The following is a 25,165-nucleotide window of genomic DNA, read 5'->3' as shown; positions in this document are numbered from 1 at the left end:
AGCCGTACAATAATATTTAACTATACTATGTAATTACGATGGCTCTCTATAAAATGCACAGAGTCATTCTCCCACCTTCACTTGGTTTCTATATGAAGTCTCCAGCATCTTCGGACAAAAAATATGCAAATTTTACACATTTATCGGCAGTCGATCGCAAGTCGTGACTGAAGGTATTTCAAGAAAATACATGAAAAAAAAGATCGTTTAGTAATTATCTTGCGACACTTGCATTTAAAGCAGGAAAGTGAAAGTTTCGCAACGCCAAAGCGCTTAAAATTATTATATTTTCACGGAATTTGACGTCCGTATCTAGTGCGTTGCTTTATAGGAGTCTAGGAAACATCTAGATTAGCGGCAGTATATGACAGCCTGGAATGAGTAATTTTCTGCAAGGGCCCTGTAATGAAGCTATACAGATTAAACTCGTATCGCTCGTCACCCGGAACATTGTTTCGTACGTCGAATACATATAAACACCGCGCCCCGCATATTTTACCGACGATACCTGGGGAAAACAACCAAATGCCGTGTATAACGCATAAAACTTGGGATAAAGCGACCAGTCAGTCACTGTTTTCAGAGTACATAAGCAACCTACACCGGCGCAAATTTTTGGTACACATCACCAAAAAGTGGCCCTAATTTTTTCAAAATATGAAATGTCTGTTGATTGCTCCTGCCGGGAAACAATTAATAGCGCAGCTCTTATTCAGAAACAGCATGAAAATGAAAGCGTCAGTCAGAAGTGACACGTACATCTTTAGGAGAAAATCAAGTCAGTGTTCTATTGGTATTGAAATGGATCCGCGAGTTCGACCAAGGTCATTTTACGAGCATATCAACGATAAGTCGCGATTATACAATGAAATGGGATAGTTACTCCTGTAAGAGGTTTGGCTAGATTTCTGATGGTGATAAGATACTGAGACTGCAATTCTCCAAGGGACAGATATTAAGTAATTCCGGCATTTGACAATCCAACGATTTCAGGCCATAAGGTAACCTGTCGTTTGACGCTGCTGATTACAATACTCGATCTGGACCTCGCCCTCACCCGCAAATGAAATATAACAAGCTGATTGAGTTTTATAATTCGGACGTAGCAGTCCCCAAAAGCTTGGCACGATGCAAGTCACGGAAGCTGACAAAATCTGTTCGGGCGCCGCGTGCGTGGCCGCGCCCGTCCGGCCGCGCGCGTCGTCCGCCACGGGGCGCGCGGGATTTTGTGGCAAGGGGCATATAGAACGATTAAAGGCTAGGTGGCGCGCGTCGCCGCCGCCCGATTCAAAGGGTTGAGCCACAATCATCCATCCATCCATCCGAATGGATCGATGTGCTTTTCGGTATAGAGGCTAGAAGGTTTTCCTAGTGTCACGACCGAGCCGGCGCAGCTGAAATAACTTGCTATGCGCAAGGCAGATGGCGCTACCGCCCGCTGGCGCGCGGGCAGGCACAAGAAGCTCTCATGGGGGTAGTGCTCTCTGGTTCAGTCGGTTGATCGTGTGTGTGCTGCTGTCACTGCTTTGACAAGGTGCTAAAGACAGTGCAAACTCTGGCATAGGTTCTCTTGTCATTTAGATTCGACACGGACTAGCTGTAACGCCGAGAGCGTGCCGCGGCAGGAGCAAATGCAAGCGTCACTTCGGGCCCGACCTACTGCGCCGTAAAGAAGCGTAAGAACACATCTTGTACATGATACCGAAACGAGAAAATGAAGCGGGACAAATTGCAGGGCGGAATGTCTGTATTACACAAGGTTCCATGGCAACAATATACTAATGCCTTTCCTTGTGGGAAGGGCCCTGTGCGAGGCTACCAACAGCGCCTCATTTTCAGCAGCTTTTTCTTTTATCGCTGCGCGCTTTGTTTACTGACTTTACAAGAAAATGCATCCTAGTCAAGGCGTAAAACTTCATCACTTCTGTCGTAATTCGACGTCCATGCTCCTCGCAGCTCTCACCTTGAAGCTCACGTCCCTGAAGAAAATGCAGAAAGCTGACCATGCTATCTGCGTGTAGCTTATTGCGACTGAAAAACACCGTAAATGCGTCCTCAAGCTTTGCTATGAGCTGTTCAATTGGCCTTGATGGATAAACTAAGCCTCCATGGTCAAAATTTCGAGTAAGCGAGGTATTGTTGTTTGACTCGGCTTGCAAAGACAAAGTGCTGAAACAAGTTGCACATTGAGGGCAAGGAAATCTTTTAAGGATTTTTCTTACAACATACCCAGCTACATAAAAAGATTAGTCTGCTGTCACTTTTTTTTTTTGTCTACACAGCCCTGAGGATCGCTCAGGCTGCTGTGCTCCTCGAGCAGCTCTGCATATGCAGCAGAAGCCAAGTTTCCGCCATCCAGTAAATTATCGACAAGTTCAGTTATTCGCGCATTTTTTTCTTTGGGGACATGAGATGGCTGCAAGAGGGCAGTCACTATTTCTGCAAGTACTTTTGCTCCTTTTGGAGGCTTTGCGAGGCTGTAGAAAGCCAGGTTGTTGATAATTATCAAAAACTGCACCACTATTGGATGATCATTGCAACCGAAGCACTGGCACGCAATACCAAATACATTCTCCATCCTGCCTTGGCTTAGGTTTGCGGTCAACAAGTACTTGTATTGCAGGGACGTGGTCGGGCATTTTACAAGCGACAGTGTGCTTTGCAGCGTTACACGCAGCCCAAGGGCAGTTCCTGCACTTAAAAACCGCCACCATGCTGTGCAGCATATTCTTCCCATTCATTGAGAAAAACACTAAACTCATTAAAAAACTGTGCACTTCTTGAATCAGCACGAAGGCCTTTGATGGGATTCTAGACGACATTATAAAAATTAGTCTTCCATTAGTTTTAGAAACCGTTCTGTCGTGTCGATGTTTCAGACGTTGTCCCTTTGCAAATGCGGATCAGGAGCTGTGGGCTACTCATCCGCATGAGGATACATTCCAACACCCACAGCTGATTGAACCGCATGCCCCGGGTTGACTTTCTGGAAGCTGCCTCGAAACATGCCTTCACACCAAGGCGCTGCTTTGGAGGAAGGCCTCCGATTTTCTCCTCCAGCACAATAGTTGGGATGGACTGCGGGAGTACCCGGAGGTCTTTGACGGTCTTGCTGAAAGTTTTTTTTTTTTTGGGGGGGGGGGGGGGCGGAATAAGTCAAGGGATTTTCGCTTCCTTGCATTTATTTGTTTCAAAGCCGTTAGTCGTTTCTTATGCTGCCAGCTGAACTGGTTCAAGATAAGCTTTCTTGAGTATTTGCATCGTAGGCAAGTATTACATATCGGACGTCGTCACAGTGCAGGGTTTCGAGAAGTACGCTTTTCCATACTGTGTATGTTGGCCAGGTGAGAGAGGCTCAATCTAACAGCCGGGACAAAGTAGCAATTTATCTCGTGCTTTGAACGTAGCGTTCGTTGAAATGCCTTGAGCACACGAAACAGGTTTCGTCGAGAGCCTTGTCATCTCGCGTTATGTTTCGAGCCCATTCTTGCGACCGATGAGGGTTGGACGGGGCGCGGAACGACACTTTTTCTTTCGACGACTTGTGGCCACCTTTGCAGAGCGGCACGAACACGTGCGACCTTTTTTGTCGGCATTATTACACGTGCATCTAAAGGCACAAAGAAATCACGCACAAATCCCAGCCCGCGCGCACTTGCCAACTGGCTGGGCGAACGGCGCGCCTAGAACAGCGCGGCCAAAACTCGCCTGGTAGCTGCAGCGCCACCTACGCAGTGCATCCAAACTGGTTTCACAGGGGCCCCTTGAAATGGCGGCCGTTCACGACACTAGGAAAACCTTCTAGCCTCTGTATTTTCGGCATAGAGTTAGGTGCTTTTCGGGGCTCCGTGGCGACGACGAAATCATAACTTTTTGTGCATGCTTTGAGCTTGCTTCTGTTTTTATTTGCTGTTTTTTTTGCATTTAAATAGTAATTGGGAGTTTTTCCGTTTCTTTCCTTTTTTTTATTTGTCTCTCGTATTTCGGGTGCGCGGGTGTGCTTCGTGTACGTTTGTTTTGCAGCATGATTAGAGCGTCCTTTCGTGCCACGTACGTGTTCCAACATGTGCAGCCTAGTGGGACGTTGAGTGTTTTTAGTCTTTAAGTAGTAGCTTGTAAGTGGCAAGAGAAATAGCTATTAGTGGTTTTACTGTGCGTGTTTGGTGGAAAAGTGAGAACGTGACCGCGTGGTTGAGCGCGTCATACCTTTGGTCTCCGCGGCATTGATGGTTTTTGAAACAGTGGTGAGAGTTGCTTTGCGACATTTTGAGGATTTGGATTCTGTGCGTATCGGTTTTTTCTAGAAGGCACGTGCTCTGCATTGATATAGTATTATAGTATTTGCAAAAAGCCGTGCAATACATGGCGAGAAAGCCGGTAAAGCAGGCAGTACGGGGGGCGACCGTCAAGGCAGATGAGGAGACAGGTGAGAACGGAGAGGGCGTCGAATCAACCGGCACACAATGTGATGTCGATACTAGGATGCAGAAAATGGAGAGTTTCCAGGAAGAGCTTCTCAAACAGGTGCAAGAGCTCAAAAATGAGCTAAACACGGAGCGTGATGCACGGAAGGTAGTTGAAAAGAGACTGGAAGCAGCCGAGGAAAAGCTGAACAGGACCGCCATTGTGACCGAGAATGTGCGTGACAATGGAACGCAGACCCCCGATGCGACAGGCGCGGGAGGGTCAGAGAAATACGCGGAACGCAGGCAGGGTGATGATGGGTTAGCTGGAAAGAGCAGCACCTACCTTGAGGCCGCTATGCGGAAAAAGCAGGAGCCGAGGGGACAATGCCCCTTGCCGAGTCCGAATCACGCGGAAAATGACAAAGGGAAGCAGGGAGAGGTAGGAGAAAGTGAAAGGGTGATTATTGCAGGCGATTCAAACCTGGCTGGGTGCTCAAAAGCAATTGTGGAGAGGGTGAAAGGCGACAAAAGAGTGGCGGTAGGAACATTTCCAGGGCGCACACTGGGTTCTGTCATGGAGCGAGCAAAAGAAAAGCTCGCGGAAAATGCCCACGTGCGCAACCTCGTCATAGTAGCAGGTGGGCTAAATGACGTCCTAAACAGGAAAAGGCCAGGACTAGCCCAGCGCTTGGCGAAGGGGGTGGACGACTTGCGTGAGCTATCCCCTCAGGTGCAGATCGTGGTGTGCACGGTGCCGGAGGTGCCTGTGCGTGATAGTCACGTACAAAGAGCCGTAGCGGCTGCCAATGAGGCAATATGGAAAATGAGCCGAGAGAAAGGCTTCGAGGTTGTCGAAGTAAACATGGAAGTGAGAAGTTGCGGTGGTTTTAAACGAGACGGGATCCACTTCAATTACAGGTTAGCACGAGAAGTGGGCTGGCGACTTGGTGGTCGCGCTGTTGCTTTTTTAGGGGGCCCGCGGGCGCTCAGGAGGTCAGAGTAGATAGTAATGAAGAAGGTCCCCTAGGGGAACATCAGAAGAGCATCGCCGTCGATAATAGAAAAAGGAGCAAAACAAGAAAAAGAGCTCGCCATGCAATAGGTTACATAAACATGCAGGGCGGCAGAAGAAAGGAGAAGTGGGCAGAGATTGAGGAGCAGTTACACAGAGAACAAATAGGGGTGTATGCGGTTACAGAAACGCACCTTAGAGATTCAGAAGAGCCACCCTGCAGTTATTGACAATTATGCTTGGGAAGGGTGCAACAGAACTAAGTCGGAAAGAAAGGGAGGGGGAGTCGGAACGCTCATCCATCAGGGAGCCAAATGGAAAAGAGTAAATTCACAATGTCAAGAGCATCTTTGGTTATCAGGTACAATAAGTGGGAAAGAAACTTGACTGGGCGTTACGTATTTGTGGACCGGAAAAAATTGCACAGAGAAAAATAAAGAGTTAGTGGAATGCATAAGCGCTGATATTAAGGGTTTCGGGAGTGGTGCTGAAATTGTCCTGTTAGGTGACATGAATGCCCACATACAGGATTTAGATGGCTATACCGACAATAACGGGAAGTCAATGCTGGACCTTTGTGAGCAAAATAACCTCGTGATCGTGAATACAGGGCCTAAGTGTGAAGGACAGATCACGTGGGAAGTGGGAAACCGGCAATCGACCATTGATTACTGTCTGATGACAGAAGGAATTCATGATAAGTTGAGAGAAATGGTCATCGATGAGGAAGGGTTTAACAGCATAGGGAGTGACCATAAACGCATCATATTGAAAACGGGGTGTGTAGTTGGGAAAGAGAGCAAGGAGAGCAAAATGGCCAGTCCAAATTTGTACGCTGAACAAATAGCAAATACAGTCACTAGAGTTGAGGAAGAACTTGGCAAATGGCCAAGTAAAGAGTGGGAATATGGTGAGCTTATAAGTATAATAAAGACAGAAATAAGGAAAGAGAACCAACATGTTCGTTGGAAAGGAAAAAAGAAACCGAAAAGCTGATGTAACAAGGAGATACGAGAAGCGATCGCCGAACGACAGAAAGCATCTCGAGAGCACAGGCAGGCAAAGAAGGCGCAGTTGCCACAGGATGAAGTAACTAGTAAATGGGAAATATACCGGGAGAAAAAGTCTATGGTTCAAATACTGGTGCAAGCAAAATTAAAAGGTGAAAGTGAACGTTGGTTGTCAGAAATACGTGAGAAACAGAAGGCCGCAGCTAGAATATTTTGGAACCACATAAAATTATTAGACAGAAAGTCAACAACAATACAACAACATATCCTAGACGAAGATGAAAACAGACTCGAAGGAGAAGCGGCAATAAATTACATCCGAAAAGCAACAGCCGAATCTTTCCAAGGCAATGACGAGGTTATAGTTGTTGAAAAAAATAGCATGAAAGAGACCCAAGGGGAAAAGCAGCTGGTGCTAACAAATTTAAACTGGAAGAAAGCGGAAGAGAAAATTCCTAAGCGTACAGCGACATGGCTAGACGAGGTTCCCATTAGGCTGATAAATGAACTAGGACCAAAAAGTAAGGAAGCTCTGGTGAAAGCAGTGGAAAGAACTTTAAAAGATAGACGAATACCAGACAGCTGGCGACAAAGTAGAATGAATTTGATTTATAAAGGAAAGGGGGAGAAAGACAGAATTCACTCGTATAGACCGTTGACCATTACATCGGTAATATACAGGCTAGCAATACAGGCAATTAAATTAAAGCTTCAAGCATGGACAGAGAACAATGGCATTTTGGGAGAGCTTCAGAATGGTTTCAGAATAGGTAGGCGTTTGGATGACAACTTGTTTGTTCTTACTCAGTGTATTGAAATATCAAAAGCAGAAAGCAGACCGTTGTATGTGGCCTTTTTAGACATTACAGGAGCCTACGACAACGTGGACCGCAACATATTGTGGGATATCCTGGAAGGGGAAGGCTTAGGTAACGACAGCTTTTGAGAGAGATTTACCTAGAAAATACCGTTTGCGTTGAATGGGAAGGGATGAGGAGCGAGGAGAAAGTTCATATCAACAAGGGACTGAGGCAGGGGTGCCCTTTATCCCCGCTGTTGTTTATGATGTACATGGTGAGGATGGAGAGGGCGCTAGAAGGAAGTAATATCGGGTTTAATCTCTCATACAAACAGGCGGGTACAGTAATAGAGCAGCAACTCCCAGGTTTATTTTATGCGGATGACGTTGTGTTGCTAGCTAACAAGCAAAGTGATTTGCAACGTCTGGCTAATATCTGTGGACAGGAAGGCAACGATTTAGGCTTGAAGTTTAGTGTTAGAAAATCAGGTGTTATGGTATTCAATGAAAACTGGGAACAGACAGTGGAGATACGGGGCCAAGAAATACCTCGGGTAACAGAATATAAATACCTTGGTATATGGATAAACGAAGGCAATGGATATATGGAAACGCAGGAAAAAAACCATAACAGTAAAGGGGAAGAGAAATGCAGCCATAATGAAGCACAGAGCGCTATGGGGATACAATAGGTACGAGGTCCTCCGAGGTATGTGGAAAGGTGTAATGGTTCCAGGACTTACTTTTGGAAATGCGGTTGTTTGCTATAAATCAGGGGTACAATCAGGACTCGACGGGAACCAAAGGTCAGTGGGTCGCCTCGCATTGGGCGCTCACGGGAAGACTACAAATGAAGCTGTGCAGGGTGATATGGGCTGGACTAGTTTTGAAGTGAGGGAAGCTTGCAGTAAAATTGAGTATGAAGAACGGCTGAGGGATATGGAAGAAAGTAAATGGGCTGGGAGAGTGTTCAGGTATCTGTACAGGAAAAACATTGATTCACAGTGGAGGAAAAGAACTAGGAAGCTTACCAGCAAGTATGCGGCCTGTAGGGTGGACAACACAACGACAAAGGTCAAGCGGAAAGTCAGAGCTAGAAGCTGAATTAATCTCATGGGTGGCGGCAATGGAAAAGAAACCTGCCATGAGTAACTACTTAAGAGGAAAAAACGAAATCAGGAAAGAAACCATTTATGATAACCAGTGGCGTAGCAACAGGGGGGGCCGGGGGGCCGTGGGCCCCTGGTGCAGGGGCCAGTGACGGGGGGGGGGGTGTCATATACGTCTGAAGACACCCCTCTTTCTGCCGGCTACACCCGGGGGGGTGTGACAGAATACCTATGGGCCCCGGGTGCCAGACGACCTAGCTACGCCAGTGATGATAACTCAAAGGGAAGCTCATTACTTTTCGAAGCAAGATCAGGATGCCTCAGAACACGCACCTATAAAGCGAGATATAAGAAGGAAGAAGAAGCATGTGCTTGCTGTGGTAAAGCTAGGGAAACTACGGAGCATGTTTTATTAGAATGTGAAGACGTCTACCCAGCGGTCGATGTAGGCACCACTGGCCTCCTTGAAGCCCTTGGGTTCAGAGGGAGCAGTGGTATAGCAAACATGTCCGCAATAGACATTAGTAAGAGGCGATTGGAGGATTGGTGGAAGAAAAGTAGGGAAACGACGAAAGACGGAGACGTACAAAAGCACAGTTCGCAATAGGGGATCAGGAAATTTGGGCGTGGTAGTTCATAGTGTTTTTTTTCTTTTTTCATTGTTTAACCTAGGTAGAATAATAGGCAGTATAGTAGCAAGAGCTTCGTGGCGCAACCCACCGCCCCGTTTCAAAGGGGACGCTCATAACATCCATCCATATGTGCTATATGCTGTGTGTTACGTTTCGCCTACGACGCGCGATATGGCCGGCGCGGATGCAACGGACGTCGGTGCTTCGTTTAAAGCGTCGGACATTTTGGCCCGTTCGGAGCGGCCGCGACGCATCCCCGCCGAGCGCGTCCCGGCATGTTCAGTGCCACGTGTCTTTGTGTGTGCGTGTGTGTGTGTGTGCCCACGCTTGTCAAAGCGCGGCAGCCGGGGAGAGGAGCTCCCCCAGTGTGAAGCGAGGAGGTCTTACCGGCGCCGGCCCGGCTGATGCGTCACCTCCTTGTCTCTACATGTCTCTCAGTCCGTCCGTGCCTTGCTGTCACGTGGTGTCATCTCGTGACCTTCCTTCTTGCACGCGACGCCAAGAGTATAAGAGCAGCTGCCCCCGGACGCCAGGAGAGAGGCTCCGAATTCTTCAGTCGAGAAGTGTGCTCTCCCGTCTCTCCACTTCGGTCGACCTGACCGGCCGCTCTTTTGCGATGCTAGAATAAACAAGTTGTTTTGTTAGCAGTCGACTCATGCTTTGCCGGGACCTTCGGATGCTTCCAGTGTGCCCCAGGCCGCCAGGCCAACGCTACCCTCGGGGCTTGCGACCCAGTTGCAATAACGGGCGTCAGCACTGAGGTTCCAACAGCTGGTGGCAGTGCTGAGATTCCAACAGCCGGTGCCATCGGTGCGGATCAAATATCTGGTTGCCAGCGGTGAGATCGCGACAACGGAGGCCAGCAGCGAAGATATGCGGTTGACTGTATGCTGAGCAGCACAACGACCATCCGGGAGCAGTGCAACGAGCCCTGTGTGATGACTGGTTGCCTGCAGCGGAACGACTGCGCTGAATTCTTGGCTGCGAGGTTTGGTGAGTGCGGGACTTTCTTCTTCTGAGTTTTGCCAGGCTTTTGTTAGTGTCAGAAACAGAGCTGGTAATTGTGGTTGTCGTTGCTGCCGGGTTAGTTTGCGGCAAGACAATAGTAGGCAGTAGAGAAAGCAGCATTCAGAGCAGCCATGGATTTGAAGTCGTTGCGCCAACCGAAATTGTTGGAGCTTGCAAGAGAGTTGGGTCTGGATGTCTCAGACAAACTCAGAAAACTAGAACTGCTAAGGGCTATTCTTGAGTTAGGAGCTGAGGATGACGAGCTGTCGGAATGCCTTGAGACCATTGAGGAGAGGGAGACGGCAAAAAGACAGGACCGCGAACTTAAAGAACAGAAAGAGCGAGAGCAACAAGAGAAAGAAAAAGAGCGTGACCGTCAACACGCTTTGGAAATGAAACGTCTCGAGTTAGAGATGGAACGCGCTCGTAATGGAAGTCAGGCACACGGTGCAGGAGAACGAGTATTGTTTAAAATGACTGACCTGATGCGGCCGTTTAAGCTTGGAGAGGACATTGGTTTGTTCCTGGTTAACTTTGAGCGAACGTGCGAGAAGCAGGGGTTCTCTCGGGAAACGTGGCCACAGCGCTTGCTCACTTTGTTACCCGGCGAGGCGGCCGACGTAGTCGCTCGCTTGGATAGAGAGGAGGCAGAGGATTTCGACAAAGTGAAATCGAGTCTGCTAAAAAAGTACAGGCTGTCCGCGGAGGCGTTCCGTCGGAAGTTTCGAGAAGATGAGAAAGGCAAAAGTGAGTCATATACAGAGTTTGCCTACAGGCTAATGTCAAACATGCAGGAGTGGCTCAAAGAAGAGAAAGCGTTTGGTGACCACGAGAAAGTTCTGCAGTGTTTCGGGCTAGAACAGTTTTATAGTCGGTTACCTGAGAACGTGCGCTACTGGGTCTTGGATAGGCCAGACGTTAGTACGGTGGCTAGAGCTGCTGAGCTAGCCGAAGAGTTTGTGACGCGTCGGGCTCGCGGAGCTAAGGACGGTCAAAAGGGTGAATTTGGCTCCAAGTTTGAGAGGCCGAAGTTCACGCCCATGAGAGCAAAGGGGGACACACGTAGTGCTGATGCGAGTGAAAGCAGTCCGAACGAACGCAAGGAGACGGCGGCAGCCGAAGCCGAACGCAGAAAGCGGTTCGAGACGAGGCAAGTGCGCGTTTGTTATACGTGTCAGAAGCCGGGTCACTTTTCGGCGCAGTGTCCAGAAACAAAAACAAAAGTCGTGTTTTTGTCATTATGCAGCACTGACGAGAACATGAAGCTTCTCGAGCCTTACATGCGAGACCTCCTCGTGAACGGGAAAGAGTGCCGAGTGCTTCGCGATTCCGCAGCTACGATGGATGTAGTTCACCCCTCTTACGTAGAACCCGATATGTTCACGGGCGAGTGCGCATGGATCAAGCAAGCCGTGGAAGCTCACAGCGTGTGTCTGCCCGTAGCAAAAGTGCTTATTGAAGGACCTTTCGGAGCACTTGAGACGGAGGCCGCAGTGTCATCTATGCTGCCCCCCCCCCCCCCCCCCCCAGTACCCGTACCTATTTTCGAACAGGTCCGATCACCTCCTGCGCGAGAAGGGGCTTTTGTTTGGTGAGGCTAGCGTTCAGGCCTTAACCAGATCGAAGGTTCGGGAGCTCGCTGCAAAGGCGGTAGTTGCGGGGCCGACGTTGTCGAACGATAAGAAAGGGTCAGAGGCGCAGCAAGCTGATATTCAGAGCACGCCCGAACTGAATAAAATAGAGCCTGTAGCGTTAAAGGCACCTGATACTGGAGAGGAAATTCCCGATGCGGGAAAGTTAGAAGAGCTATCTGCAGATTTGCTCATCGCGCCTACGTCAGACGGACTTAATAGGTTGCTAAAAGTCAGCCGGTCGGCTTTGATAGCCGAGCAAAAGAAGGATGGCAGCCTAGAAAACATACGCTGCATTGTCAAGGAAGGTGTCGCCAAGAAAAATGCTCGCTTTGTGGAAAGAGGTGGGGTTCTGTACCGGAAGTATATAGACCGCAGGGGAGTGGAGTTCGATCAGCTGATCGTGCCTCAGTGCTATCGTCAGGATCTGTTGCGCTTGTCGCATGGGGGTTCGTGGTCCGGACACCTAGGAGTTAAGAAAACTAAGGACCGTCTCTTGCAAGAGTACTATTGGCCAGGGTGTTTTCGGGACGCAGACCACTTTGTGAAGACATGCGACACCTGTCAGCGGGTGGGCAAACCAGGGGACAAATCGAGGGCGCCGTTGAAGTTGGTACCTATCATTACGGAGCCTTTTAGACGGCTCGTTATTGATACAGTGGGACCTCTGCCGGTAACAGCCACGGGGTACAGACACATTTTGACTGTGATCTGCCCAGCGAAAGTTCCCTGAAGCAGTGCCGCTTAAAGAACTCAGCTCAGTTGAGATAGTCAATGCACTACTGTCCATATTTGCGCGAGTTGGTTTTCCTGCGGAAATCCAATCAGATCAGGGCACAGTGTTTACTAGCGCTTTGACGACAGCCTTTCTCGAAAGGTGTGGGGTAAAGCTGTTACACAGCTCAGTGTACCACCCCCAGTCGAATTCCGTTGAGAAGCTCCACTCCGTCATGAAGCGCGTGTTGAGAGCATTGTGGTTTGAACAACAAACTGACTGGGAGCTGTTTTTGCCTGGGGTGATGTTTGCCTTGAGGAGCGCGCCGCATGCGGCTACGGGGTTTTCGCCGGCTGAGCTCGTGTACGGTCGCTCGCTGCGATCTCCGCTTCGCATGCTTCGAAACGGATCACTGCCCTCTCCAATGGCTGCAGACCATCTCTTTCACAAATGGCCGCCTCCTGCACTGGAGCCTCGCTTTGCAACAACATTCCTTTGAGGTGCGTTACAAAAAGGGGAGTCTCAAAGGTAACGCCGATGGCTTAAGTCGAAGCCCCTAACGTGGGAATCAGCCTCAAAATAGTTTGTTATTGATGTTTTTCTTCCTGAGGCAGGATTTTTAACATATTGCTTTTGTGTAGTGTTTCAAAGTGATGATGTGCTTTCTAGTGCAATTTTCCAATTTGTGGACGCGTTCTGAGTGCTGCTATACTGCTGTAAGGAACTAGGCAGTAGTATAAAAAAGGGGAAAGAGCCTGGCAGGGCTTATGCCGTGCTTGCTGACTGAGCGGCTGAGTTTCGGCGTAGTTCTAACGCTTGCTGGGAACGAGAGAAAAATGAGAACTCCCCTGAAGTCACTTTGCAGTGTCCTGTGTGAACCTGAACGTGAGAACGAGGCCTTCTCGGTGCGCTGCGCTCAAGAAACGCCGAGGGACGACCGACTTCGGTTATGAGCATCATCGAGCGACATCCCTCCGGACAGCGGATGCAGTCCCCTGACCATCGGGATCTCCCTCCCCCGGCGGGGCGGTCTGTTACGTTTCGCCTACGACGTGCGATATGGCCGGCGCGGATGCAACAGACGTCGGGGCTTCGTTTAAAGCGTCGGACATTTTGGCCCGTTCGGAGCGGCCGCGACGCATCCCCGCCGAGCGCGTCCCGGCATGTTCAGTGCCACGTGTCTTTGTGTGTGCGTGTGTGTGTGTGTGTGCCCACGCTTGTCAAAGCGCGGCAGCCGGGGAGAGGAGCTCCCCCAGTGTGAAGCGAGGAGGTCTGACCGGCGCCGGCCCGGCTGATGCGTCACCTCCTTGTCTCTACATGTCTCTCAGTCCGTCCGTGCCTTGCTGTCACGTGGTGTCATCTCGTGACCTTCCTTCTTGCCCGCGACGCCAAGAGTATAAGAGCAGCTGCCCCCGGACGCCAGGAGAGAGGCTCCGAATTCTTCAGTCGAGAAGTGTGCTCTCCCGTCTCTCCACTTCGGTCGACCTGACCGGCCGCTCTTTTGCGATGCTAGAATAAACAAGTTGTTCTGTTAGCAGTCGACTCATGCTTTGCCGGGACCTTCGGATGCTTCCAGTGTGCCCCAGGCCGCCAGGCCAACGCTACCCTTGGGGCTTGCGACCCAGTTGCAATAACGGGCGTCAGCACTGAGGTTCCAACAGCTGGTGGCAGTGCTGAGATTCCAACAGCTGGTGCCATCGGTGCGGTTCAAACATGTGCTATATATGCTGTGCTATAAGCGAACAACGTTTAGCCTCAGATGTAATGGACTTTCCAGCGTGCAGCCGAAAATGCCAGTGCCCGCTTTTAAAAGTGGGAAGGGGGCGGCAATTGACATACTTTGCCGCCCCCCCTCACTTCCGACAGTGGGGGGGGGGGGGGGGAGGGAGGGGGGCAAGTGTTCCTCTTGCACCCCCCGTACGTACGCCTATGAGGCCATAACATTATTTTCAAGCATCAGCACGGCTTTCGCCAGGGCTACCACTCATGCGACACTCAACTTGCCGGATTTATTAACGACATACACACTCTCGAAACATGAATGTGGAAAGTTGGGCTAGTTGGTGATTGATCATCATACTTTGCTGGTGAAGCAGCGCACTGGTGCGGACACACAGAAGACGCAGAAGACGACATTCGCTGCATTCGCAGCTATTTTATTTCAGGACACACACTTCATATTTATATACCTGCGCACCCTCAGGCGTCAAAGAAAATAAAGGCAAGATTATAAGGCACTTTTTTTTTTCAAAGGAGGAAACCCAAGCAAGGCAGATGACGATCAAGATAAGCCCCAAAGGGTGTTCACTTCTTTTAGAGTGTAGATGTGATATGTGCATGTTGTCCTAATTGGTTAATGACACTAAATATTTCCAAAACTAAACTCATGTTTTTAGCCAATAGGCCACGAATTCCAACCAACTACCTTCGATAACAACGCTGTAGAACTCACCACACCTTACAAGTACCTTGATATCAATCTTCAAACTTACTATGAAATAATCATATTAACCTAACCTAGCGCTTGCCTCCACTAACCGTACTCTCGGACTTCTGAAACATAACTTAAATGTCGCCCCAACGCATATTAATAAAATAGCCTCCGTCCCAAACAAGAATACGCGTCTGCCATTTGGGATCCCGAACAAACTTACGTCATCATATACCACCGAAGCCTTGAAAAACCGTGCAGTGCGATTTATTTTTTTCGGATTATTCACGTCACACCAGCGTCACCTCATTAAATAATAAAGCTGAGTTGGACAACTTAATTACCACTTCGCCGCAAAATGTCCCGCTTATCACTTTTGCACAAGCTTTATCACCATTCTTCACTTGATAATTTCTTTCAGCCACCACCAGTTATCTTTCCACGTCGCGAATACCCATTTAAAGTCAAACGCATCAACTGCCAGTTATACCATTGCGCATATTTATTTTTTACCGCGCACAATAACTAAATGGAACGCTTTACCATTAGACATTGCCACGGAACCAGACTTAACTAAGTTTCAAGATCTAATTCCCTCCCGACTTGCCACATAATCTTAATATTATTATTTTGGGACCTTACAGTGTTTCTTCTTTATTATCTCTCTTGCGATATCTGCTGCTGTTCGCATTTCATTGCAGTTGTCTTATGTTTTCCTAATATGTACTAATGTTTTGTCTGCAATATTTGTGATTTCTCTTCTGTGTTACCTATGTTTTCCCTGCATTATTATTTTGTGCTTTTTTGTATTAGTATGATGTATATGTATAATCTGTGACCAATGCCTGTCACCCCCCCTCCCCACGGGATACCCTCGTAATGAGGGCCTTTGGGGGTATATTGAAAAAATAAATTAAATAAATACTGGGGCGCAAACTCTGACCCGGAATTTGGGGCTCATTTTGGACTGTGAGGAAAAGTCATCGAGTCCACGTTCCCCACTGGACCTGTGGCTGATAAAGTTAGCTCGAAACTTCACAATCTGAATCAGATAAAAATACTGGGCTTTTAAGTGATACTGAAAGAAGCGTGAAAGGTTCTGACTGGTGAACAATCTGTAATTCCAGAGGGCGTACGTTGGATCATCGAACTTTCCGAAGTACAGATAATTCGGTGGATATTTTGCGATCCTTTCTGCATGCACACAAACGCAGTCAAAAATGGCGCCACCCGAAACAAAAATTTCGAGATGGTACTTATTTGTCAGTGCTTACAACTTTTTCCATCGTGTCTATAGTCACACTAAATTTCAGATTAATGTTGCAACTTGCGGAATTTGCGTCATTCCATTTTATAAAGGAAATAAAATGAAATTCACGGAACAGGGGCTTACTGGGCTGTGTTCCTTATTCTGAGATGCAAAGCGGTAGTTCTTATTGAGCGTATAGGTGCCTAAAGTGCATCATTTAGGGTTTTAGTGCCTGTTAAAGGCCGTTAAAAAAATATTGTGCCTAAACACCGGGTGCCTATTCGTCATACACGCTCGTGTATGACGAATACACGAGCGTGTCAGAAGGTCTGCATGGTGCAATAACCTGTAAGAGGGAACAACTGTGTCATCATTTCGCTAGAACGTTCTAGAAAGAACTCGAATTTTCGCGCCTCGTCTTATAGGCGTCATTGGTCACGTGAACGCTAGTGACCAATCGCGCCTTTGTAAAGGGGCCACACTTATTCGTCTGCAACGATGACGTAGGAAACAATCACGTGACAATAACAAGGTATAAATACCATGCCGGAGCGTGCGTCGCTCAGCTGGGGTAGCACACAATTCAGTTCGTCTGCTTACCTGCGTGAGTGTTGTCTGCAGTGTATCCGGACTTGGCATGGCTGCTCCGATGTTCGCACGATTCTCCCTCGTGCCGTGCCGGCGTGCCCTGATGGCTTGCTCGCGGCGCAACCTTTGGAGACGCTACCCGGTCACCATCGGCGACGTCTTCGGCGAGATGGACCGGCAGCTGCGCCACTTCGAGCACGAGATGTCGCGCACTTTCCGCGACCTGGACCGTGCGGGCGCGTTCGGGCCAGCGTTTCGCTGGCTGCGTGCGCGCGACGTGCCCGTCGAGGCCGGCTCGGGCGACAAGTTTCGGGTGCAGCTGGATGTAAGCAAGTTCAGGCCGGAGGACGTGAAGGTTTCCCTCTCGGGCAACGAGCTAACCGTGCGCGCCCGCTCCGAAGTCAAGGAGGGCAACTCGACGTACTTGCGCGAGTTCTCGCACACCGTGACACTGCCGGAAGACGTCGACCCCGACACGGTGCGTTCCCTGTTGCTCGCCGACGGGTCGCTGTGCATCGAGGCTCCCCGCGCGCTGCCCGAGCCGAAGGAGGTGCCCATCGAGAAGGGGTCCGCTCACGGCACCGAGCCTCCCAAGGACAGTTGAGTGGAGAAGAGAATCGTGCACGCTTACTGCGTGCTGCGACCATTGCTTGTACTTAGTGTGTGAATAAATGTGCATGTTTCGGCCCGTTAAGAGCGCGCCTCCTTGTCGCACTGCTTCTCTCGCCTCCCGTCTGCATGCAGAGTACCGCTGGGTTCGGAGAGAGAACGCCGCTTTCCCAGATGTAGGTTACATAATCGGAACAGCTCGTGCAGTATAACCGATATATAGCTGTGCCCAATTCAGGCACCTTATAAGAACGCTTGTCGCTTATATGAAATACGTCACGATTGATTGGTGTACGATCCTAAAAAATTATATAGCGCACAACATGTCTATGCGACAGGCCTGCGTGGAAATTCAAAATGCCTATCCTGGCATGGTCAACTATGGACTTGGGGAGCTTTGGCCCAAACTTTAACGCCACAAGGACAAACAATTTTTGATACACTTAAAAAAAAAAATGAAGTGGCAGAACCCCCAATGTAGAACCCATACTAGCATTACTGTTATGCTGGAGAGGGTTTTCAGTTATGGGTAGTTCAGCAAGTCAGTTACCAATTACAGTAGATACTAATTAATCGTTTTTACGGCCAGAATTAAATCAACACAATTTTCTGCTATGTGAAATGGTGTTCGGGCCGCTTTGTGGGGTTAATAAACCCGTAGCAGCAGTACTAGAAAAGTATTCCAACAATAGGCAGCCATATACATGGTGCAACAAATATGTATACGGCAAAATTTCCATAGCTTTGTCCCTTGTAATCGTAAATCGTGGATGTTTCTTACCTTGGATGAGAGGCTGATGCAATGACGAGCTTACGTTGCATAATTGGCAATGCGCACGCACCGCACGAGCGTGCACTCTTAATTGAACAAAACACATCTCAAGCACAAATTTTATTGTCGTATATGTTTCGAGCTATTCAGCACTACGTCAAAAACACAGTACTACATGTCAAGCATTGTAAAACATGGCACATACACCGAACTACGATTTTGTGACTGCTTATTTCGAATAAGGCACAATCTATTGTGGTAAATCAGTAAAACATGCCAACAGATTAATTTGTAGACTTGAGGGTTCTATATATGACAAGCATCATAAATAAAACATAAGTAAGAAGGGACTTCAGGGTACACAAGCATCCTACAGTTGAGACTGTGTAGTCGGAATCTATTCTTGGAATGTACAACTTTTCTATACACCTAAGCAAAATGAGAATGCACTATCTTAGTCTAGCAAAATGCGCACTGCAAAGCATAAATAGGAGCACATGAGAATACGATTCGGGTAGGTGATCACAGGCAGCGTCCCGAGCCTGCAAATTGACTCGGGGTGGACTAATATTGGTAAAGAGCAATGAGAGATGAACATGCCTCCAAATCAAAAAGAAAAAGATGTCTTGAGTTTGTACGTTTTGATGCTAAAATAGCAAGCATGTTGTGGCCACGCATGATCTGATCACACAGCAAAGAAACACTAATAACACGAATGAAATGCAATGGCAATAAAAACAACAGAACGGTACAGGTTGTAACAAAGTATGCTAAAATGAAAGGTCCAAAGCAGGCTGCTGGACGTTGCGGTGACAACGCGGATGAGATGGGTGAGCGCAAATCAGGCAAAGCCGATGACTTCCAAAATGCGCACAACGAAGTCATCGCTGCTGGCCAGTGATCTGTTGTCAAAAGTGTCGCAATGCTCAGAGCGACCATTCTCCATGGACTCGTCTATGTACAGCGCCATTCCGTTCCTGCACAAGTACCATTGAGTGTGGATGTTATTCATGCCTGCCATATCTTCATCAACTTCTGGAGCTGCAGCAACCAAATTTCATTATGCATCAATCGGATCAGTGAACAAAGCAAAAGTGCCTGTGAAAGAGACAATTTTGCAAAGGCATGCTTCACGACGATGTTAATAGTAAATGTGTAGTTTTAAAGTGTAATTTCAGGGTAAAGCAGTGTCTTTCTTTACACTGAAGCATTGCTGGTAGCTACATCCTGCACAAGATAAATTCCACTAAAAGAAACATTCCAAAATGGTGCTTTAATCCCAGCCTTGTGAAATGGCAACTTTGGCTGGTTTGTGAGGAAGCATACTGACAAATTGCTCTGTATGGAAAAAATTGGCAGTTTCACCTGGAAGAAGAAGAAGTAAATTTCTTGAGTAACTGCGCAACTGCCGATGCTTACAGTATATGTGCACACAACGCTCATGCCAGCAGTGGAAGGCAGAACGTTGTCCTGGCTCAGTCATCAAGCCAACTGAGTGGAGCATTGACGGTGCTATCTTTGTAGCCAAACGCACTACACATCTCTGGAGGTATTCCAAGACTCTGCACACGAGCGGCATATGTGCCGTCGGCACCAGGACAATGGTACAAACGTGCCTTGAGCGTCTCTGCAATTGCCATCACAGCAAAAGCAAAAAAGAAACTGACAGGAAATCGAGCTCCCACTGCTGGTCTCGTCAATTTCCTTCATGTGTTCATGTTTTGCAATACAATGGCTGTCGGGGTGGGAATGTCAAAATATTTTTCTCATTCTTTACTGGACATACTCAATGGAACTCTGAAAGAAAGCTGTGCCAGCCAGGCACCCTGGCTCTGGGTGTTGTTCCCAGCATGTATGAAAAAAGAATATGGCTGCTTGCACACACATTGAACCAGCAAACTATCAAAGCACCAGGCTGACCAGGCGGAGGCTTGGGTTGTTGTTTGTGCCAAGCTTTTGTAGGATAGAACACCTCCGACTGCATCACAATCGAGCTATGGAACTTGCTCTCAATGTCCAGATTAAGCTGTTGAAGCACTCATTCAAAATCATAATTCATTCAATAATTCAAGGTTCTGCACTGGATGCCATTGTTCTAGCTTAATTTTTTTCAGAATTTTGACCTTCAATAATGCACTATGGTTATTAACGAACAAAATGGATTGTTTAAATATTACAAGGCACTTTCCCTCTTTTAGAATGAAGCTGTATACCTCTACCGCTCAATGTGTTTGTGTCTGTGAGCAAAAATGTGGCTCGATCCCAGAGGTAGTGTAATACCGGGCCAACATGAGACGTAGGTGAAGCAGGCTGCCAATAATAATAATAATAACAACAATAACAACAACAATAATAATAATAACAACAACAACAACAACAATAGTAAATAAATAAATATTTCCATCTATTTTTTGTGTTCGTGCGTCAACAATAAAAAAGGTGAGCATGGGCCAGTCCTGGAGATAGTGACTACAGGGCCAACCCGTCGCAGACGTGATGTAGGCTTCAAGCACTCCAGCCCTGATAATAATAAATAAAATAAATCAAGATGCATTGTTTCAAGTTGAAGGGTATACTGGAATCGTTTGTGAACAGCACATGGACTCGCGAGCAGGAGGCATTGCCATATACGTCAAGGAGAAAATGTACGAAAACCCGTGACTAGCAAGAGGACAGTGCCACGAACTGTGGGAATGTCTGTGCCGTAGAAACGAAAGATGGAATTGTGATGGCGACTATGTATATATCTCTAGGCACATCCAAGTGTGATATCAAGAAGTTCATGACCACACACTTTGCACGGGTTAGCATTAGCTGTGATGACACTATCCCTGTGACCATAGTTGGAGACTTCAACGTGGAAGTTTCAAAACCAGACAAGAAATGGTTCAATCGGTTTCTGCTAGAAGAGTTGGGTTTCAAGTGCCACACCAATCCAAGTCACTCAACTATACTCAACGACAGTCGCGTATAAATTTAACTTTGGCCAAAATTCTGTCTAAGGTTGTAACCGAATCAATCAGTGTATATCACAGTAATTACAAAGCTATTGTCACTACCATTACAAAATGATGAAAATAAATACATGTACCCTTGTCTAACCCTGTGTGATGTGCTATAGCTTCGCTGGTCATCCACCTTCATAGAGTCGAATGACTCCTCAATTTTTTTGCATGCTATACACTAGGGTTGTGCGAACATTGGAAACTTTCGAATAACGAATCAAATAGTGTCCTATTTGGTTAGGTCTTCGAATCGAAGTCACTATTAATGTAGGCAAATATTTTCAAATACTTTTAGAATATTTCAGAATGTAAGCTGTGCCCAAATAAACAAAAATTTGGATGGCACTTAAGCTTCGCCTTTAAGAGTCGAACGCAATAGCACTCGTAGATCCCCGGCTGCTTCTCGGGCTTCCTGGCAACTGCAGCTTGTGTAACCGTAATGTTTGCTGGGAAGCGCTGGTGGCGAACACTATGCACGAAGGCAAGCTTTTTGGTAGAAACACGGCCTTTCGAGTGGGCCCCGATGCTGGTCAGGTGAGTGCAACCTGGAGGTGTTGCCAGGAACAGGGCACGCCGCTTTATGGCCTTTCACCAGATACCATTCGCACTCTGTGAAAAGCCCTGTGCATGCAAAGAAACTACTTGTTTGCTTCTAAAGCTCCCTTTGTGCTTTTGATAAACAATGCTTCATAAAATACTATGTAATGACAGAAACTTGCTAACTTTAAGAATTGTAAAAGTACTGAAAGTTGAGCAAGTTGGTAGCAATTAATTATGAAATGGCAGTGCCCACACAACAAATGAGGAAACAAGGAAAAGGTAACACGCAAGCGCTTATGCATTACCTTTGCCTTGTGTCCTCGTTTGTTCTGTGGGCACTGCAGTTTCACAATGAGCACTAAGAGTACTGGGATAGGAACGTTGTCATTTATTAATTGTGATAACAGCTAGTCGTCATTCAAAAACAAATCAAAAAGTATTGAATATTCAATTTGCTTCTGGTACTATTTGCACACCCCTATTATACGCTATCACATCAGGAGAATCCAGCTTGTGCAACCGAGGAACTATTTGTTATATTCCCAAGTTTACTAATTAAAGAAATATATCCATATAGTATATAATCACTACATGTACACTTACACTTAAAAATTCATATTCTTAGTATAAAAACATTCCTTCCTCCAACTCAAGGAAGAACTCATGTCTTCCTTCAACTCAAGGGAGGCCTCATCGACCACCTGAGTACCAGAAGCAAATCATCGATTTTAGCCATCGACGTAAAGAGAGCTTTTGCCAACGTCAGTCACAAAGCTGTCCTCTAAGACCTGGGCTGCCAGTCTCGGACATACGACTATGCCAGGAATTTCCTTACAAGCTGCACGGCCACAGTTTGAATATACAACCTGCGCAGCGACAACTTCCGAATACCGAGCAAAGGCACCCCGCAGCGTTCGGTAATATCGCCGTTGCTCTTCAATGTCGCCATGATCAAACTACCCACCTCCTTGACCCGATACCAGACCTAAGACACACTTTTTATGCAGATGATATGTTTTGGACAAGGGCTTCAAGCACCGGAACGGAAGAAACACGCCTACAGGAAGCAGTAGATACTATCGAGAGCTACTTGCAAAAATGCGGCCTCCGCTCTGCTCCCGAGAAGTCGGAACACCTTGTCCTCAAGTAAAGAATGAGAGGCAGACCAACTGGCTATGATGAACCCAACCCTGTCACTTTCAAAGAACGCCCATCCAAAAAGTGGAAATCCTACGAGTTCTAGGGCTAAACATCCACAAAGACGGGTCCGGGGCGGCCACCCTCCCACGACTACGGCGAACATTATCACAGCTCACACATCTCGTCAAGAGAGTTGCAAGTCATAGAAGCAGCATTAAGGAACAAGACACACTATGCGTGATGCGAGCACTCCTCATTAGTCGAATAACATACAGCACGCCCTACCTCGAGCTGAAGAATGCAGAGGTAGAAAAACTTAACATTCAAATATGCAAAGCCATCAAAATCACCCTGGGACTACCATCGACGACTTTGACTACGAGACTTCTCAAGATGGCCGTACAGAACACCTGGAAAAAACTAGCTGAAGCTCAAAAAGCCAGTTACTTAGAACGACTGAAGCTCACACCCACCGAAAGATCAGTGCTGCAATGGCCGAGCTACGGTAAAACCTTTATAGCCACCAGTGACCAAAAAGAAAGAATTCCTCCAAACATCCACGAATCCCTGTGCATAGCCCCAATTCGACGCAACATGCAGCCCACGTACCACAAGGAAAGAAGACAAGTCTGAGTGGATGCCCTATGGTGAAGACACAGGCAAGATACAGACTCCAGATACACCGACGTAGCCAAACATCCGCAAAGAGACACTTATACCCTAAGGGTCGTAGATTCTCAGAGCAGAGAGCTAGCGTCTGCCACAGTACGTGCACAAAACCCCGAGACTGCAGAAGAGACGGCAATCGCCCTAGCAACTACTACGTGCACGGACGCAGCTGTCGTCTTTTCCGATTCTGGAGCAGCTGTCAGGAAGTATGCTAACGGTCGCGTGTCGACAGAAGCACTACAGATATCGAAGCATCGCAGCACTCCGATCCCCTACACCTGTGTGACGTGGGTTCCTGGGCACGAGGGTCTGAAGGGGAACGAAGCAGCACATGTCACGGCCCGAGGCCACACCTGCCGGGCCAACCCTTCCTACTCTTGAGATGCCCGGTCTCCGTCAGCGGGGGCGGAGACCGTACCTATCACCTACCCAGCAATCCTTCAACGTCACAGGCTGGAACGCAGGGTGTACCCAACACTTCACCCAAAGCTCAACAAAGAAGAAAGTACCACACTCAGAAGACTACAGAGTAAGACTTACGCCCACTAGCTCGTCGATCAACTCGGTCTAGCCGCGCTAAGCAGCTTAAAGATTACTACTGCAAAACAGAAGCCTTTAGAAATTCATATTTTCCCCGAACCATTAGGGAATGGAATGTACTTCCTGCTGCGGTGGTTGCCTGTGACACCACCGAATCATTCTTAAAGCTGCTTAAAGAAATTGTGTAAATGACTGGGGTGCATCCCTGCCCTCCTTTCCTTTTTTTCTTTTCTTTTCGGCTTGTCCTTCCACATAGTTGAACGCACGTGTTTTCTGATGCTTCTGCCACTGCTACACATTTTTACGCACTACCACATGATATTTGTCTGACAGGATGTATGTTCTGTAATCGTTTGCCACGCGTGGTATACATATATTATTCCAGTTTAGTTTTTCTGTCTCCTAAGTGTTTGTCAACTTGGCGCTAAGAGCAATTTACATTTTCTTCTGGAATAATTTCACATTGTTAGCACTAATTGCTACGTTTTCGCAAATGACACGCTGCTTGTATATTCAAATTCAGTGCTATTTCGTTTCGCTCACGCTTCACACCTTGTACTCAGTCTTGCTTGTCATGTATGTAACCACTCCTGCTTAAGGCCTCTAACCAGAGGCTGGCAGTAATCTTGAAATAAATAAATAAATAATACTCATGCACTGCACCTCGACACAGATGGATCACCTTCACTGAAAGACTAATGCCAGACAAGAAAGCGATGACCTCATCGAAACGTGGGAGGCCAAGCTCGTTTCCGAGGTCCTGGAACAACAACGATGCCTCGTCGCCAGGACCAAGGAGGCAGTGAAGGCCAGAGGGTTCCTGGAATGAGGAGACCTCCCGCCGAGAGTAGAACTGGGACTAACCCCAGGATACCGTTTCAAAAATAAACGTTTGTTCTTCCTCCTTGTTGAGATATCACTTCACCAAGGTATTCTGCATAAAATTCACTTCCAGAAAGCTCTCAGCAAGCCAAGCCTGTTTATTGCAATGTAGAAACTATATTTTTAATGCATTAGCATTCTTTGGGTACTTCATGCACTTTCCTGGGGCTGTGTATGTATCTATGTATGTTTCTAGCTAACAGATTTCTCGTCTACCTAGAAGCCGGATGGGTATCAGGGCGATGGGCCCGAGCAGATGGTGTGAAGGCCCATGTTTTCGAACTCCTGGCGGACAACTGCCTGGATCAGGGAAACCGTGACTTCAGGTGCGTTGGTGGGGCTGGAGTCGAAGGCAGCCGGATAGGCGGCCTCAATCTCACGCCGGACGATCTTGGTAATATCGCCAGTGTTGTTGGGA

At 47.6% G+C, this 25,165-nt stretch overlaps 2 protein-coding genes and 1 long non-coding RNA gene across 3 annotated transcripts in view; 2 read left to right on the top strand and 1 right to left on the bottom strand.

The window, feature by feature from the left end:
- Window positions 1-1,459: 1,459 nt before the first annotated feature.
- LOC135909341 (uncharacterized) lies at window positions 1,460-24,769 on the top strand. Its single transcript, XR_010566689.2, has 2 exons — window positions 1,460-1,676; window positions 24,539-24,769. It is a non-coding gene; the product is annotated as an uncharacterized lncRNA (long non-coding RNA).
- On the top strand, window positions 16,551-17,300 carry LOC135909371 (heat shock protein hsp-16.2-like). Its single transcript, XM_065441326.2, has one exon. It carries the CDS (start codon window positions 16,640-16,642, stop codon window positions 17,192-17,194), a length of 555 nt encoding a protein of 184 aa, XP_065297398.1. The 5' UTR covers window positions 16,551-16,639; the 3' UTR covers window positions 17,195-17,300.
- The window catches only part of LOC135909339 (GTPase-activating protein skywalker-like), a 57,819-nt gene continuing 50,730 nt past the window's right edge, over window positions 18,077-25,165 (bottom strand). The window contains exon 11 of the mRNA XM_065441280.1: window positions 18,077-18,948. Within this exon, the coding sequence (XP_065297352.1) occupies window positions 18,813-18,948 (136 nt within the window). The 3' untranslated portion in view covers window positions 18,077-18,812. The remainder of the gene's footprint in view (window positions 18,949-25,165) is intronic.

This window comes from Dermacentor albipictus, chromosome 1, assembly GCF_038994185.2.
Source record: "Dermacentor albipictus isolate Rhodes 1998 colony chromosome 1, USDA_Dalb.pri_finalv2, whole genome shotgun sequence".
Lineage (NCBI taxonomy): Eukaryota > Metazoa > Arthropoda > Arachnida > Ixodida > Ixodidae > Dermacentor > Dermacentor albipictus.
The sequence above is the reverse complement of the archived record's forward strand: the minus strand, read 5'-3'. Positions and strand labels throughout refer to the sequence as shown.